This window comes from Osmerus mordax, unplaced genomic scaffold, assembly GCF_038355195.1.
Source record: "Osmerus mordax isolate fOsmMor3 unplaced genomic scaffold, fOsmMor3.pri Scaffold_222, whole genome shotgun sequence".
NCBI classification, from domain to species: domain Eukaryota; kingdom Metazoa; phylum Chordata; class Actinopteri; order Osmeriformes; family Osmeridae; genus Osmerus; species Osmerus mordax.
In genome coordinates, this window is record NW_027120534.1 from 1 (window position 1) to 17,500 (window position 17,500).

Sequence of the window (17,500 nt, forward strand, 5' to 3'; positions counted from 1 at the left end):
ACACCTTCAGAAACAGACACACACACCTTCAGACACAGAGACACACCTTCAGGCACAGACACACACACCTTCAGACACAGAGACACACACCTTCAGACACAGACACACACCTCTTCAGACACAGACACACACACCTTCAGACACAGAGACACACACCTTCAGGCACAGAGACACACACCTTCAGACACAGACACACACAGCCCTCACCAGAGGTTTCTTGAGCTCGTTGGGCTTGATGCAGCGTACGAAGAAGGGCTGACAGGCCCCCAGAGTCCTCATCAGCAGCTCCAGGGAGCGTTTAAACTGGCTGCTCAGGGTGGGAGAGCGCTTCCTGGTCTCAGCACCCTGCGGGAACACAGCACCTTCATGTCTGACGACGTTCCTCTGAGGTCCTAAGGGGTTCCACTCAGCATGCAGGGTTCCCTGAGGTTCCACTCAGCATGCGGAGGGTTCCCTGAGGTTCCACTCAGCATGCGGAGGGTTCCCTAAGGGTTCCACTCAGCATGGAGGGTTAGAACACGCCTAAGCATGGACTCCTAAGCCTAGTCACACCACAACCTAATCACAGTGCCAAGAAACAGATTAAATACTCTAAAGGTGAATATTAAAACATCTGCTCTAAACATATAAATAACTTGTACACAAACCGTAATGCTACATGAATGTATTTTGAATACACAGAAGTAAGCATAACTGCTCTTTAACAACAAGCAGCCAGAACCCAGTTTTTATTTTTTATTTTTTTCAGTTACATTCACGGTTTGTTTGAGACAGGAAGGAAGGAGGGGTTCTAACGACTGGGCGCTGCGGTTCCACAGGAGACTGGAGGGAGGGACACGGGGCGAGCAGAGCGCTGCAGCGACGCTAACTTGGGGAGCAACACCACGCTGGAAACACACCTGCCGGGTCTTCAAAGGAGGGGAGGCTGGAGGCTGGTAGCCACACAGAAACTGCCACCACAGATTGTGTGACGGGGCAAGATCAAAATGGAGCGGAGATGTAGAAAAATTAAATGAGAGAGAGAGAGAGAGAGAGGGAAGGAGAGAAAGAATAGGAGAGAGAGAGAGAGAGAGAAAGAATAGGAGAGAGAGAATAGGAGAGAAAGAGAGAGAGAATACAAGAGAGAGAGATAGAATAGGAGAGAGAGGGAAGGAGAGAGAGAGAGAGAGAAAGAATAGGAGAGAGAGAATAGGAGAGAAAGAGAGAGAGAATACAAGAGAGAGAGATAGAATAGGAGAGAAAGAGAGAGAGAATACGAGAGAGAGAGAGAGAGAGAGAGAGAGAGAGAGAGAGAGAGAGAGAGAGAGAGAGAGAGAGAGAGAGAGAGAGAGAGAGGAAAGTGGAGAAGTAAAACATGACAAAGAAAAGGAGAGAGAAAGAAAGCAATAGAGGGGAAGAGCGAGAGAGAGAGACAGAGAGATAGGAAGAGGGGGACAGAGACAGTATGTGATGAAAAGTGAGGACTATGAACAAGCCAACACTTTGTGGAAGTGAGGCTCTCTGTGACTAAACCTCCACCAAATCACTCCACCTGGTCCACAACTCTGTACTCAGCCAGCAAGCAGCGACCCTGAACTACAGACGGCTCACCGGACCGCTGACACGACAAGCTCTCTCACCATGGCAACGTCCGCCTGGAAGATCTGTTTGATGAACTTGTTTTTGGACGAGTGGACCAGCTGGATGATGTCAGTGTGGAGGCTGTCCCTGTTCTTCTCAAGGAAGCCTGATTGGACGGAAGAAAGGTCAATCAGCAACAAAGGGCGTCTGATTGGATGGTGGAAATAAACTGATTAACGTTTGTGAGTTGATTAACAGTAGATGAATGCGCTTAAATCAGTGCATCCACTTGTGATTAATTAACATGTACTTGTGACAGTTTTTAAATCAAAACCAGTGAATCAATCAATTAATTAGCTTCTACCTCTGGTCTCATAATGCACCACCCCGGCAAAGTGCTGGATGCCAAACTGAGTCTGATAGCTGTTCTTCGGAGGGATGTAGTTGATGTTGAGCTTGTGCTGGGAGTTTAGTTTATTCAACATGGTGGCATCGGTTCCCTAGGAAGCAGAAGACAAAACAACTCATATGCATGGAGGAAGAAATCCTCTTTTACCTTACAAACATGGAGGAAGAAATCCTCTTTTACCTTACAAACAGAGAACATCCATTTTAATATTTTGAAACATTTAAATCCAGGACTAGGCTCGATGCAGAGCTAGGTTTTCGTATCAAAAGGCCCCTTCCCGTCTACCTTGGGAAACTTGCTCTCCTCGTCGATGAGGGAGATGATGTTCATGGGCTTGTTGGCGATCATGTCCAGGGCGTCCTGGTTGTCGGTGAACTCGATGTGCTGCCAGTTGATGTGCTCCAGGTTGTACTCCTCCTGCTCCAGCTTGAACACGTGACGCACGAAGAACTGCTGCAGGTTCTCGTTGGCGAAGTTGATGCACAGCTGCTCAAAGCTACGAGGCAAGCGGAGGGGAGAGATGGTAAAAAAAAACTAAAGAAAAAAACTGGAGTGTATAGCTCAGTGGTTAGAGCATTTTCAGGTTTAAAGCCACCCCGGTTCTGTGTAGTTTGTCACTTTGGACCAAAGTGTCTGCTAATTAAACACATTGAACGATGATGAAGTTAAATATTAACTTCAGTGTGATTCATTGGGAATTAATTTACCTGTTGATGTTGAAGTTCTCAAACCCAAAGATATCCAGCAGGCCTATGGACCTCCGTATGAGCTGACTCTCACAGGACGGAGGTCTGAAGATGGCGGCGTTGATCTTCTCCACGATCCACACAAACAGCCTTCCATAGATCCCCTGGAAGGGGTTCGGTTAAAACGTTTCAAAGTCGACCTTTTCTGAGGGATCTTGTGAGACACAACCTACACCTAACGACAGGCTGTCCCTTCATTTAGATGCGCATATGCTCCCTTAGCCTTATCACTTTGTACACTTTCGTTATATTACCATATTGTCTTTTACTCTTCTTATTGTTATTCTTGAGCAATGTTGCAACCGTCAAGAATTTCCTTCAGGATTAATAAAGTTGTATCTTCTCTTACGGCAGGGAGAGGGGGGGGGTGTGGGTGTGGAGGTTAAAGGTCGTCACCTTGACGAAGGCGTCCCTGACGTCCAGGCCCTGGACCATGCTGAGGGGAGTGGAGACGCTCTCTCCTCGGGTGATAAGGGTGCGCGAGGTCAGACAGGTCATCACATCCTTAGGGTTCACCTGCACACGGCAAACACAGCTCTAGTCCGCTCCTCAAACGCCCCAGAAGCCCACAGATGTCGAAAACAACCATGACCTTGAAGTCTGAGATGGGGGGAACATGTCTAAGAAAGTCTGATTCTCATTAATGACAATGAGTAGGGCAAGGCTCTGCCGATCGCGAGGGAGATAAACCGTTGAGTTTGCTGAGCTGTCAGTTCTGTGGCAGTCTACAGCACGCACACACACATACGCACACACCTGAGTGGAAGACCCACCTCCATCAGAGAAGCGGCAGTAGACAGGTCAGGTGACCTCACCACCACACAGGCATCCAGGTTGTCATAGGTACGAGCTGTGTGAGGGAGAGGAGTTGGACAGTTATGGCAGGAGGTTGTCTAGACAGACATCACATTCATGATTCATAGCCAGAGAAATATGCCCTGACCTTCATAGCGCATGTTTCCCATGTGCAAGATGGCCGCCAGCAGCTTGCTGATCTCCCAGTTCTCCGTGTCAGAGAACATGAGGACCTTCATGGCCGACAGGATGCTGGAGTACTCCTTCAGGTCGTCACGAGTGTCGCACACCGTGCAGTTACCCTGGAAACAAAAACACACATTTACACAGGTGTGCACACACACTTTCTCTGACACACACAAACACACACTCTCTCTCTCGCACACACAATCTCTCTCTCTCACACACACAATCTCTCTCACTCTCTCTCTCACACACACAATCTCCCTCACTCACTCTCTCTCTCTCACACACACACACACACACACCATGGTGAGGTAAGAGTAGTCGGTGGCGAGGCCCAGCCCCAGTTTGGTCTTCAGCTCTGGAGCCATTCCTCTCAGCATGCAGTAGAAGATGTGATAGTTCCTCTCATCAGCCGCCTGGAGAAAGACAATAATTATCATCATAAGTACTTTTATTTATATAGGACCAGTTTCACACCCAAGTAATCTAAAAGACATGAACAATAACCTTTAAATGTTAAATACAAATATACATATATTGACATTAACATGACAGAACTGGAACTGTGAACAGTATGTGGTGTGTATCTGTGTGTGTGTGTATCTGTGTGTGTGTGTGTCCGTGAGCTACTAACAGCCTAACCAAAATATGGAAGGGAAGATGAAGGGACGAATGAGTTGGAGGGCAGAGAACGGTGTCTCACCTGTCGGCAGACCCTGGACTTCTCCAGCAGGTACTGCTCCACCTTGGCCCCTTCAATGGCTCCTCTCTTATTGAAGTGGATGTCGATGTATTTGCCGAAGCGGCTGGAGTTGTCGTTACGGATGGTTTTGCGTTGCCAAACGCTGTATGGGCGAGGACAAACATAGCATCCGAGAATTTCCTTGCCTTTAACCTCTGAGGTTTGAGTCAAACTTGATAGTTATTGTGTAAGCGGAGCCCTCCTTGTTAAACTAGACACGTCGCTGCTGGTATTGATTTGTTTCCTCAGCAGTCAACATTCATTTCTGGAAGTTGTTATACAGCCATACATGCAAACACTCACACAAATCAAAAAATGACTGGACAATACCAACAAGACAGAGGTCTTCCAATCTGAAGCTCAATTCTCAGCTCTGCATGAAGTCAAACCTTAAAGATAATTTCTCGCCGAGTGAAGGTGGCTTTCATGACTGTCTGTGCTGTAGGTGGAGTCTGTGTAGTGTGTGCTGGAGGTGGGGTCTGTTAGTGTGATGGAGGTGGGCTCTCACCTTCCAGGATGGGGTTGGCCTCCAGAACCTGCTGCTCTATCCATGAGTGCTGCCCGCTGATGGCAGCCAGGAACTGGAGGATCAGCTTGGTGCTTTCAGTCTTCCCAGCTCCTGACTCGCCGCTGGGACACACACACACGGATACACACACACACACACGGACAAACACACGCGGACACACGGACACACACACACACGGACACACACCATCAGAGACCAGCCTTGTCTGGATCCTTCGGGATCTGAATGTGAGATGTGTCGGTATACGTGCTGTAAAAGTTCAACAGTTACAAAGTTTGTTTTTGTTATTACATTAACCTCGATTTAACCAGGTAAAGGACTCAGTGAGATTAAAAATATTATTTAACAGGAGTGTCCTTGCCGAGATGGACGTCAGCCAACAAAAGCAAATTTGAAACACAAAAAATCAAAACACAGGAACCAAATCATCCAGAACCAATAAATAACCACTTAAACAGCATTTTAAAAAGAGTCACAGTTTTAAAAGCACTGACAAGTTTGGAAAACAGCTTGTGTCATTAGAGACAAAATAACACACACACACAATAAAGTAGTGCAGTAGCATAGTTGTCTTTCTAAATTATGTCCATAACCTGCACAGTTGAAACACGACACACACACACAATACCTGATGATGCAGCACTGATCCTTGTTGTTCCTCTGCATGTTGAAGTAGCAGTTGTCTGCTATAGCGAAGATGTGCGGAGGCATCTCTCCTATCTTCTTGTTGGTGTACAGGCGGATGTGATCCGGCGTGTAAATGGGCAGCAACTGGTATGGGTTTACTGCCACCAGGATTGACCCTGTGTACGTCTGCAGAGGTCAAGAGGTTGAAGGTCAGATATGAAGTGGTCAGGAGGGGAGATAAGGTGCTTTGACCATGGTTGTTTGACCATGTGATCCATTTACTACGATTTCAGCCACTACAACAACGGCTGATATGTTGTCGTTTTATCTCGCATTATTTTGTGTTATCCAAATTTCGATAACCATTTGATTATGTACATATACACAGTATCTATGTATTTTAAATGTCTGTTAAGTCAGTGGCCTTCCACTCTGGTGTGGAAGGCCAAATGAGTAACAACCCAAAGGGGTCGTTCTGATAACGATCATTCATTTGAACCAGGTGTGTCCAGTCAGGGAAACATCTAGAAGGACAATGAGCCCTGAAGACTACAGACTAGAGTAGACCCAAAGACTACTGTGTTAAGTCATTTATGGTGTGTTATGTTATCGAAATCATTGTTTGATCATAATTGTTTTTTTGGGGGGGATAAAATAAATAAAAATACAAAAAATTTCAGTGGTACAATGGCTCAGTATCTAATCACACAGACTGTCTTGAAATGTAGTCATGTTTAATATCATTAAATGGCTTTGATTCCGAGTAGCGTCAGACTTTAATTTCAAAATCAATTTTTCGCTCACTACCTTTAATCATGTGCTTTTAACAATGATCTGGACCACGACAAAGCTGGCGTTGTTTCATCCATTCACACATACAGGACATCATCATCATCATCATCATCGCTACGTTGTCAAAGTGCAGTTTAGAAGCCAAAACAAATCCAAAGCGTGACTACAGCAGATGTGATCGCCGTCAGTAGGGGGAGGAAGATAAACAAGCAGAAGCTACACGTACAACCATGTTAGCTTTCTGCATTCACGAAAGCTACACGTACAACCATGTTAGCTTTCTGCATGCACGACAGGGGCAAGGCTACGCTTTCTTTACTCACCCGTCCACCACAATTTGTCTAAACAGAGAAATGAGATGAGGGAGAGGAGGGTCGAGGAGGATGAGGCAACAAAAGGAGAGAACACACAACAGCTGTAGTTTGACGAGGAAGGACACACAGGAGGTCAGGATCCAGTGGTGAGGAGGTCTGGATCAGATGGTATTTGAAACGATTTCAAATACATTGAATGTTTGCTTGAGTGTCTTGTTACATAGGGGATGTTTGAACGTTGGAATTTTGGGTAAAGATGTCCCAAAATGTTTACATTTACATTTATTCATTTAGCAGACGCTCTTATCCAGAGCGACTTACAGTAAGTACAGGGACATTTCCCCGAGGCAAGTAGGGTGAAGTGCCTTGCACAAGGACACAACGTCAGGTGGCATGACCGGGAATCGAACTGGCAACCTTCGTATTACTAGCCCGATTCCCTCACTGCTCAGCCACCTGACTCCCGAGACTTTATGTTGTCCCCTTTGCACCAGGCAAGATCAATCAAGCACAGATACAGCGCTGTTTTTCAAATGACTTTTCAAGTCTTTGAAACGACCCCGATCTGGTAAAGTGCGATTACAGCTATGACACAAACATACAAATCCACATTCATGACGCCAGGAGATATTCGTCAATACACCCGTAACTAGGGACTCGTAACTAGGGACTCGGCTACAAGAGGGCATATCAATTTGGCTTGAACATTGAGTGGGGACAAAACATTTTATCACCCTATATCCCACCCCAACGTCCGTGCTTTGACGATAATTATCGATGAGGAAGTATATCTACTGTCCGTCCACAAACCTATGCGCATGTTAGGCTACAGATCCACACTCACATAGATGACCCGCTCGTTGTAGCGTATCAGAAGATTCCGGAGGATTCCGGCCTCGTTCAGATCCCCCAGGCGGATCATGTCCTCCACCCCCTGGATGGAGGTGGGGTGCATGGGCTTGATGTTGGTGGCGTTCTGGGGGGAGATCCAGTGCTCCTGGGTCGGGAGGAACAGCTAATTGTCAGGCCCAGTTTCTCAGACATGAATTAAGATCCTAAAGTAAGAATTCCATGAAGATCTCCATTAAAAATGCTTTCAGGTTACAACTAGGCTCAATGAATGTCTGGGAAACTGGGCCTTGGGGTTGAATACTAAACAGGAAACACGTACAACATGTCTTTAACTGTTATTGTCTTGGTGGCGAGGTTTTCTCTCTGTAACGGTTTACACTTTGAGCGATTCAAGTACTTAAACCAATTACTCAATGAATCAGAAGTTCTAGTGAGATTAACGTCTCGTCGTCGAGATCTTACCCGGCCCTCGTCGTCCAGCACCTGGATCTGTCCCGAGTCGCACAGCTTGACCACCGCTCCCACGGGAACGTCAAACTCCCGGCCCGTTTTGAGGTCCAACCAGACATAGTCTCCCTGGAAGTGAACCACAGCGGTCAGACACTACAACCACAGCGGTCAGACACTACAACCACAACAGAAGCAGGCACACTGCCCGTTCTCTAATAGGAACTAAGAAGTGACTAAGAAATTGATTTAAAAAAATGTACTCTGAGTTTGTCTGTTCTGAGAAGAAAGTGCGTGAGGTCAGTTTCCATAGAGAAAGGATGTGTGCTGTCCTCTGATCTGACACACAGCCTCGGACAACAGCTCTCTCCGCTGAGGGAATGGGAATGTCTCTCTTCCAGCGGTGTTGGGGAACTGTGTGGAAATTGCCTCTGGCTTCATAATATAGATTTTTGTCATTCGGCGATCGATGGATTTGCGTTTCTTTGGGGGGAGAGCTGTGATCTGACCCGTTTACCCGCATGATCAATGAGACTGTAGTATGAAGGACTGTAGAAAACCGTGATCGGATCAATCTGCCAATATCATTCAGTAGCAAGGACAACATCGGTTCATTAGCTTCTATTACCTGATAAATCAACTCTAATCCGAACCCTAACCCGTTTAAACTGACAGACAGCTGCTATAAACAGAGAAGTGCCCTATTCAACTCATGACATAATCAACCCGGAGTTTGTTGTTGCCTCGCCAACCATTAATCTGGATTTGTATACTGGAGGTTATTTCTAACCATCGTGATTAAACCTTGAACTGCAGCATCAGCTTTGTAGTCAGCAGTCTCCTGGAACGATTCATCCAAACTGTGAGGTAACTCCCATCAACCACCAAGCTCAGCTCCACCAAGCTCAGCTCCACCAAGCTCAGCTTCAGCAAGAGTTTGAGGTAAATCTTCTAAACAGTTTTGTTACGTTCACGATGGGTATCGTTGTGTAGGTGTGAAATATGCCAGCACTTTGAGTTTGCCAGTGGAACTAGGCCGACGAAGGCTTAGCCTGGTCCTGACTCCACGAAGAGTTTAAGCAACCCTTCACCTTTCGTCACTAACACTGTTGCTAGGGGAGGAGGGTGCAGTTTAGGGAGATGGACTGTTGTCGGGGGCGGAGCTGCAACCCTGACAATGAAAACAGCGGACCCAGGAAATAGACTCCAGCCAGAGAATAAGCTTTGTCACATCTGACTGTTAAGCTGCGGTTGTTGTTGTTGTGTGAGCGAGCTGGACGCAGGCCAGGCTGGTGTTACTTTAGGCCTTTCACCAGCCACAATAACCGTTTCCAACCTGGACTCTGGGCCCTTGTCACAAATCTTGTTAGATAAAGTGATCTCTGAGTCAGAGGGATATTTTTTTGGGGGGGTATGGCATGCATCAGAATGGGTCACAAATAACGTGGATTGCATCCCAGGAAGTCTTTAATACAGACTGACCTCAGTTGACCAGGCAGGATCAATCAAAGCGATGTGAAAAATGATTTCTCAGAAAGTAGTTGAGAACCTCCCCCCCCCAAAAAAGCTACTGAAAGTAGCTCGAAACAAATCTAAACCCGAGGCATTACAGAGGCTTTGCCAGTCTCGCCCTAACCACACAGAGCCCTAACATGGCCATGGCCATCCAGCCTGCTCGGGTCACGGAGCCCAGCTGGAGTGCAGCGCTGGAGCACTGAGCTTTGTGATAAGTTATCGATTTCCTGCTAGGGAGTTTTAAAGGGAGAATGAGGTCATCTCCTATATTTAGCATGGCTGTGCACCAGTGCTTAAACACCACCGTGCCCTCTGATTGGTCCAGACGGCTCGACCTGAGACGTCGCACGGCTGCAAGGGTTCCGTGAAAGTGTCCATAAAAGTGTCCATTGTGGTCTTCTTAACAAGGTGCTACTCTCATTAGCATTTAAATTAAACAGTCTCAGCCAGAAAAGGTCATAGCCCACACTGCATGTGTGTGTGTGTGCGTGGGAGTGTATGTGTCTGATGTGTGTGCGGGCGTACATGTGTGCGCATAAGTGTGTGTGTGTGTGTGTGTGTGTGTGCAAAGAGAGGGCAAATGGCAGGGATTGGGCAGAACGTCAAGCTTGAACCGCTACTCCCTTTCACACAGCAAGCCGTTAGAGGATGTACCTGTTGCAGAATGACCATGGTTCAATTTCAGGGTGAGCCCAGGACATCAGATAACTCCATACGAGGACCTGTAACGGGACAAAGACATCAGACAAAAACAACCACCAAATTCAGACAAGAACTGGGGAGGGTCAGATGGCTGAGTGGTTAGGGAGTCGGGCTATCGATCAGAAGGTTGTTGGTTCGATACCCTACTTGCCTCGGGGGGAATGTCCCTGTACTCACTGTAAGTCGTTCTGGATAAGAGCGTCTGCTAAAATGACTAAATGTAAATTTAAACACTTAAATAAACGATTCAGAGTCAAAGTGCAGGCAGGATATGAATCTTTCAGAGAGTAACAACAACAAAAAGTTGGTTGTTAGATTTCAGGAGACAGGCAGTAAACATTGTCTAATAATGAAGATAATAACAATATGTTTATATAACAGTCGCTTTTATCCAAAGCAACACAGAGGGTTAGATTCTAACTCAAGTTCAGGCTCCGCCCCTGTGATGAACATACATCTAGACAAGTCAGGATGCGTCTTAACCCTTGTGTTATCTTCGGGTCATTCTGACCCATCAGTCATTGTGACCCACCGTCGTATTGCGACAAATTTACCTCATACAAAAACAAAGTGAAGCATTTTCTTTTAACTGTCGGGCTGTCTCAGACCCCCCACATTGGAATGGTTAAAAGACAATAATTTTTATTTGTTTTTGTATTGGGTAAAATTGGGTAAACACAACGATGGTTCGTTATGAACCTTTGGGTCATGTGACCCGAAGGCAGCACGAGGGTTAATGTACAGGGATTCACCCCTCCAGGGGTCTCTGGAGACAGATGCTGTCCCCAGACTCAGAACTTCCAGCTGAGAGGGTCGTCTCCCCCAGGGAGAGGTGGGCACCCCCAAAACCGTCTGAGACCCTCTGGAATCCCACTTTAATCAAGAAGGAATTAGAGACATCAACCTATGGATTTTAACCGCCACAAAGCCAGTAATGCTGTGGTTTAGTTGTCTTGGATTAAGTCCATAAACTGTACAGTTGAAACACACACGTACACACCCACACCCACACACACACACACTGCTAAATATAGAGACTAACCCCACCTCTCACAGCCCTAAAATTGTCCAGACTTCCTCCCATTGTCGGAAAATACGTTACAGTCAAAAACAAATCAGAACTTATCAGCCATATTTGCCTCTGAACGCCCAAATCATCCCTTTGTGTGTCTTTCTACAATGAACACAAAAGCCAATAACATCACTGAGATCCATCCCATAACAAGATAGAGGAGAGGATAGTGATTAGGGCTAGCAACTGTTGCTAGGGCAACCACCTTTCGTGGGCTACAATGCAACCCAGTCAGCTCATAGAAACCGCAAATGGGGGAGTCTAAATTGTAGACAGCAATAAAATACCCTGTTTAGCAGACGCTTTTCATCCAAAGCAGCTATACAGACGAGGGGATTCAAACGTGCAACCTTTTGACCTGCAGTCAAATGCTCTAACCACTAAGCTTCCAGAAGTGTTATTTGTTAAAATATACAGAACTATATTCTTCTAACAAACCCCACACTGAAAAATAACATAACCTGGCAAAGTCTAGCTTTAAACGATGCAGACCAGACATGTGCTTCTTTCTGGGCCTGGGGTCAGGTGAGTAAGGGGAGAGGAGGGAGAATGGGGGAGGAAGGGGAGGGAGAACGGGTCTGGGGGGCTGCTTCTGGACCTTAAGGGCTTATTCAGATTCCTGGGACTAATCCCTATGCTTAGTCTCTCTGCCTGCTTACATACAGAGCGTGGTTTGATAAGGCTGCTCGATGGTTCCCCCCCCCCCCCCCCCCCCCCCCCCCCCCCCCATCTGAATGATCATCCAATGATCATCCAGTGACCGTGCGAAGCAGTTACGACTCCAAAGCTTCCTTGCTACCATAGAGAAAGAAGCGTGAACAATTCTCCGATTGATTCAGTAGTTTTTTTTATAACTGGCCTTACTTTCTGTTGGCACAAATAAAAGCATTTAGGAAATTGTAAAAGGTTTTGTAGACAATACCAGCATCCTAAATAATCCATTCCGACCGGCGAACAGCACAATATACTAAGTGCACTAGGTTGCAGCCTCCCGGCTTCCTCCGTGTGATATCTGGACACGGGCATCGCTTCACAGATGCTGCCCATCCTGTCTGTTTTAAAACAGATCCAGGACCTCTCCAGGAACAGGAAGGGTGGACTTCTGGGACGATCGAACAGGGCTGGCTGAGTCAGCCTCGGATGGTCCTCTGCCACTTGAGGAACATATGGCACCGTCATGGTCCTCTTACCCCCACCCCCACCGTCTCACCCCCCACCCTTCACCGTCTCACCCCCCACCCTCTTACCCCCACCGTCTCACCCCCCACCCTCTTATCCCCACCGTCTCACCCCCCACCCTCTTACCCCCACCGTCTCACCCCCCACCCTCTTACCCCCACCGTCTCACCCCCCACCCCCCCACCCCTCACCGTCTCACCCCCCACCCTCTTACCCCCAACCCCCATCCTCTCACCCCCCCAACCCCACACCCTCTCTCTCCCACCCTCTCCATATTTTGTGGACTAATGTAGAGATTCACTGTACTAAACCGGTCTTCTCAGCCCTGGTCCTTGGAGACCCCCTGTCCCGTGTGCTTTAGATGTTTCCCTGCTCCAACACACCTGGTTAAAAATGAACGGGTCGTTATCAAGCTCAGCAGGAACCTGATGCCGATGACAGGGCAGGTGTGTTGGAGAGGGACACATCTAAAACCTCTCCACACTTCCGTGAAATAGAAGTCAAACAACTGCTTCTACTGGACGAATCTCAGGCCGAACACCTTACATTTGACAGCTGTGGAACTCGGATGTAATTGATGCATGATCTCATGTGATTATCTCCACTGCAGTGGCCCAGGGCAGCCTCCCAACCTGCATTCTCCGCTCTGCCTCCCACCACGCCTCCCACCAGACTGAGCCTCTTAATGGGAACCGCGGGGGGTCAATCTGCCGACGCACACCACCACAGACGTCGTCTAAGGACGCCAGGGACCAATCACAACAACCCGAGCCAACGTCTGGTGTCAGAGGAGGAACGTTCTCTCCTGTCAACCACGGTGGAGAGACACGCGTCCGGTAAAACCTCCACCTCCATCTGAATTTCTCGTTGACATACTATCTTGCTTTCCTCGAGGAAATCGCTGATCTGTCATAATTGGATTGGTACCCGCACGGTAGTGGACGTACTGTAAGCACTGTTCTACCCATTCATGCACGGGAGATCAGAGATTACCTCAAGGTGGGGAGGAAGGTGAAAGTAGAAAGACGGGACCCCTCACGAGGGCCGAACGTCGTTCATAGACGTTCGAAATTCGTCCTGTGTCGGTTACAAAAAGCCTGATCTAACCTATCTCCCAAGCATCTACTGTGCATTGTTCTTGAATACCTCTCCACGCATACATGTACTCATACACCAGACCTAGACTTATATTCTCTGCATGCTATCCTTCAACAACACAACTAAGTATTTTCCTGACTTTTCTCTCATAACCTTTTCCAATATAATCTTCATTAACCCTTGTGTTATCTTCGGGTCATTCTGACCTATCAGTCATTGTGACCCACAGTCGTATTGCGACAACTTTACCACATACAAAAACAAAGTGAAGCATTTTCTTTTAACCGTCAGGCTGTCTCAGACCCCCCACATTGCGAAGGTTAAAAGAAAATGCTACTTATTTGTTTTTGTGTTGGGTAAAATTGGGTAAACACAACGATGGTTCGTTGTGAACCTTTGGGTCATGTGACCCGAAGGCAGCACAAGGGTTAAAGTGCATTTTGAAACCATCATGGTAGAGTGAGCATCGAAACTCCCTTTCTCCTTATCTGTTCCCACAGTCCACTGTACTGAACACCCTAATCTTGACCTCACATGCATCCAACAAACACACACACACACACACACACACACACACACACACACCACTGCTAAGACTGCATTGCACAGCATACCAAGTGCTATGGGAGGGATTAGAATTATGTATGGCTTCATTGGGATTCTACAGCTAATCTGTATGTGTGCTGCTTAATACTACTTGAGTTAGGATGCCAAGAGGTATATAGGTATGTATGTCAATTATGACTCACATGGCAAGGATACCACACACACAGCATAATGAAATTCACAAAGTACTTATGGTAAAGAACCATAAAACTCTATTTTGTCTCGAGTTTAATTTGAAGACAACATACCTGTATATTTTTCACCAAAATAGCAAAGCAATATCTCTAAACCAAAGTATGTTTTCCTCTGAATCATCTAAAAATAACCGTCTGTAGGATCGATCATAACCTTTTATATTGTGGTCCTTTAAAATGTGTTCAACACTTCATACCAGATATCAACCAACTCTAAGGCCATGACTTTCCTATTTTTGCTCACCAGTAAAGGTTTGACTGTTTGGTGAAAGTGTATTTTTGTATCCAGTGATATTTTGATGTTTTTTTTCTGATCATACTTTAAATTTAACAGGAAAGTTCCATGTTGTGGACCAAGTGGAACAAACCAGACATGGATGTTTCCAAGGCATTTACTAAATGATACAAAACAGATCTCTCTGAAGACCAATTAAAAACCCAGTCCCAAAAAAACAACGTATTTTGGATGAATTCCAAACACCTTCCTAAAAATAACTGACGTGCGATTCTGAAAAAGAGGATCAGTCGACACCTCACATTGTCACAGTCCATCCACGCACACAAACCAACACACACGCAACCTCCTCCTGTCACTTTAAGTGTGTATAATGGTCCCTTTAGTGGACTGGCACGGAGAGTGGAGCGTGGGGGGGAGAGAAGTAAGAGGCTTTGGGTTAAAGCTCTGGGAGAGAAGCAACACCCGGGCCTGGGAGAGCTAAAGCCTCGGCCCCCGGTCGAACCACCCTCCAGCCAGCCGCGCGTCCCGCCACACTCACCCCTCAGGACCCGGGTTCTCCCTCTCCTTCCTCCTCGCTCGTTCTCCCCTCGAGGTCCGCGGAGAACCGTTGAGACGAAAGCAGCAAGTGTTCTTCTCTTCTGTGTGTGTCGGGCCACTCAAGTCCGCGCTCTCTCTCTCACTCTCTTTCTCTCTCTCTATACCTGTCACATGCTACTTCTTCTCCCCCGCCTCCTTCCTTTTCTTCTTCTGTCACTCTCTGTTTACCTGAGGTTCCTGTTGTCGCTTGGCATCCGGTGGAGGACTGACTCTCTGGTAGCTCTCTCTCATTCAGCCACTCATCCTTATTAGATGAGAGGCTGGCTTAAGGCCCAGGCTCAGGCACCAGGAGGCTTAGAGGAGAGGAGGGAGGGGAGCAGAGAGGAGTGTGTGTGTGTGTGTTGGGGAGGGAGGGAGGAGCAGTGAGGAGTGTGTGTGTGTGTTTGTTGGGGAGGGAGGGAGGGGTCAGGGGGTCAGGGGGTAGGGTTGGTCCATGCAGAAGGAAGACACACACTATGGGAGCTGGCGTACACTGATACACATCTAGTCTTTCCATCCTCCTTAACAAGGATTCTGAGTGACTGTGGTCTATTGTTCACGGAGAAGGTCAACCTGCTATTTTGAAGATGTGAGTGTGGGTCTGTTGCATTTGTAGCACGTAGGCAAAGCCGGCGTAAAAAGAGTATGCATGTGTTGTGTATGTTTACGGTATGTGTTTAAAGAAGGGTTTGAACATTTCTTTATATGGTTTTACAGTCCTAAGGGCCCCAAACAAGCACTGCACTGCAATACATGCAACATTGCACTACAATTTCAGCCTTAAGAAAGGAACTTACTTTGTTTAAGGTGTTTAAATGAAACATTTAAATGTTTAAAAGGGATAAAGCTTCCTCGTTTATTTCAAAGTCATGCCACAAGTTGACATAAAATACAAAAGAAAAATAATTTGATATTATAACTATAAAATAACCACAGTGTAAACCGAGAACATAACCAAACAAACACAGAATGAAACAAAACGCAAATCGAAAGAAAAGAAACTCACAAACACACAGTACATAAGATAAGTCTGATGTCTAGCTATCCGTAAACTGATCAGCTTGAAACACAAGATTAACTAGATATATAAAATGAACAAGAGTATAAAATACTGAAAAGATACCTGTTATAAAGATGTTTGTATCTTCTAGTGTCACCATGCAGTATATACCAGTCTTAAGTTCATAAACATCAGCATAAAAGTACAAGGGAAACACAAGCTTTTTCGTCGAGTGTGTAAGACTATCTGAATAAAATGTCAATGACAAAAATACAGAAAGTGTCACTTGACTTGTAAATGCCACACAGTCTATATAATGCTATTGTAAGGATAACTTAACACCTGGCATAACTGTTTCTGAAAACCCAAAACCATTCCATGTCGCACTGACACATGCAGCAGTATGCAAGGGGCTGAGAACCTAGTGAAAAAACTAACCAAAGTTGTTGCACCATGTTGATATTTGTCTAAAACCCGATCAATACAGAATGTGTAGTAGCACAGGTGTTTAAATCAAATTTACCCTCCCATCTGTAACACAAAAGTTGACATACTTTTCATTTAGTCATTCGTTGATATAATATTCACAATATTCCACGTTGGTACAGACTACTGGCTGAATAGTGTCATTAGACCCTTCCCTCAAATACAATATATCTTGCCTTTGACATAAATAACGTAAGAAATATATTTACATCTAAATTTGTGTCCAGCAGTTGGCTGAATTGCCAGCATTCCCGGTGTTGCCACTTTCATTTACATGTGAGCCGTTTAAAATACCGTCCTGAAATACTTTGTCAGACTTGGTCATTGTAAAATGCATGCAATAATGCAAAATAAGCCTGTAAACCACATACAGTACTAAAAGTAGCAACAACCTCTTGCTCCGGCTCATTTTAACACTTCAGAAATAAATCGAACCAAACGTCGTTCGCTGATTTCAAGTCATTTGCTACATGTGTTGGCATTATAAATCTAGAACGGGTCAAGTTATTCGGGTTCCCACAGCATTCAGGTGTGCAGTGTCCTAAAACTGCACAACAAAAAGACGAATCAGATGTTGATGATCCTACCCATCGGACTCACTGCAATACCTTGATGTGGCGCTGGTTTGCAGTGGACATTGTTACACTTTCGGCAAACGATAATATGGTGCAATGGCAATGCAACAAAACCACAAACTTCATGATACATACACAAATAAGAAAAAGAGGAAATAAAAACTAAACAAAGTTCATAAAAGTCTACAAAACTCACAAGATCCCAACTTATCTTCCACCAAATGGTGGCAAACATCACTTTTCGTTCTAAATGAACGGTG

General features: G+C 46.0%; 1 protein-coding gene across 1 annotated transcript; it reads right to left on the reverse strand.

Moving 5' to 3' along the window:
• Positions 1 to 26: 26 nt before the first annotated feature.
• On the reverse strand, positions 27 to 10,186 carry LOC136939532 (unconventional myosin-VIIa-like; the record flags this gene model as incomplete). Its single annotated transcript, XM_067232153.1, is given in 17 exon segments — positions 27 to 68; positions 208 to 345; positions 1,620 to 1,726; positions 1,925 to 2,060; positions 2,255 to 2,465; positions 2,677 to 2,819; positions 3,112 to 3,231; positions 3,489 to 3,565; positions 3,659 to 3,812; positions 3,999 to 4,112; positions 4,400 to 4,530; positions 4,533 to 4,541; positions 4,947 to 5,068; positions 5,596 to 5,780; positions 7,545 to 7,697; positions 8,015 to 8,128; positions 10,169 to 10,186. Coding segments are annotated over 17 exon segments (1,974 nt in total), but the record flags the coding sequence as incomplete, so codon positions are not given.
• Positions 10,187 to 17,500: the final 7,314 nt, after the last annotated feature.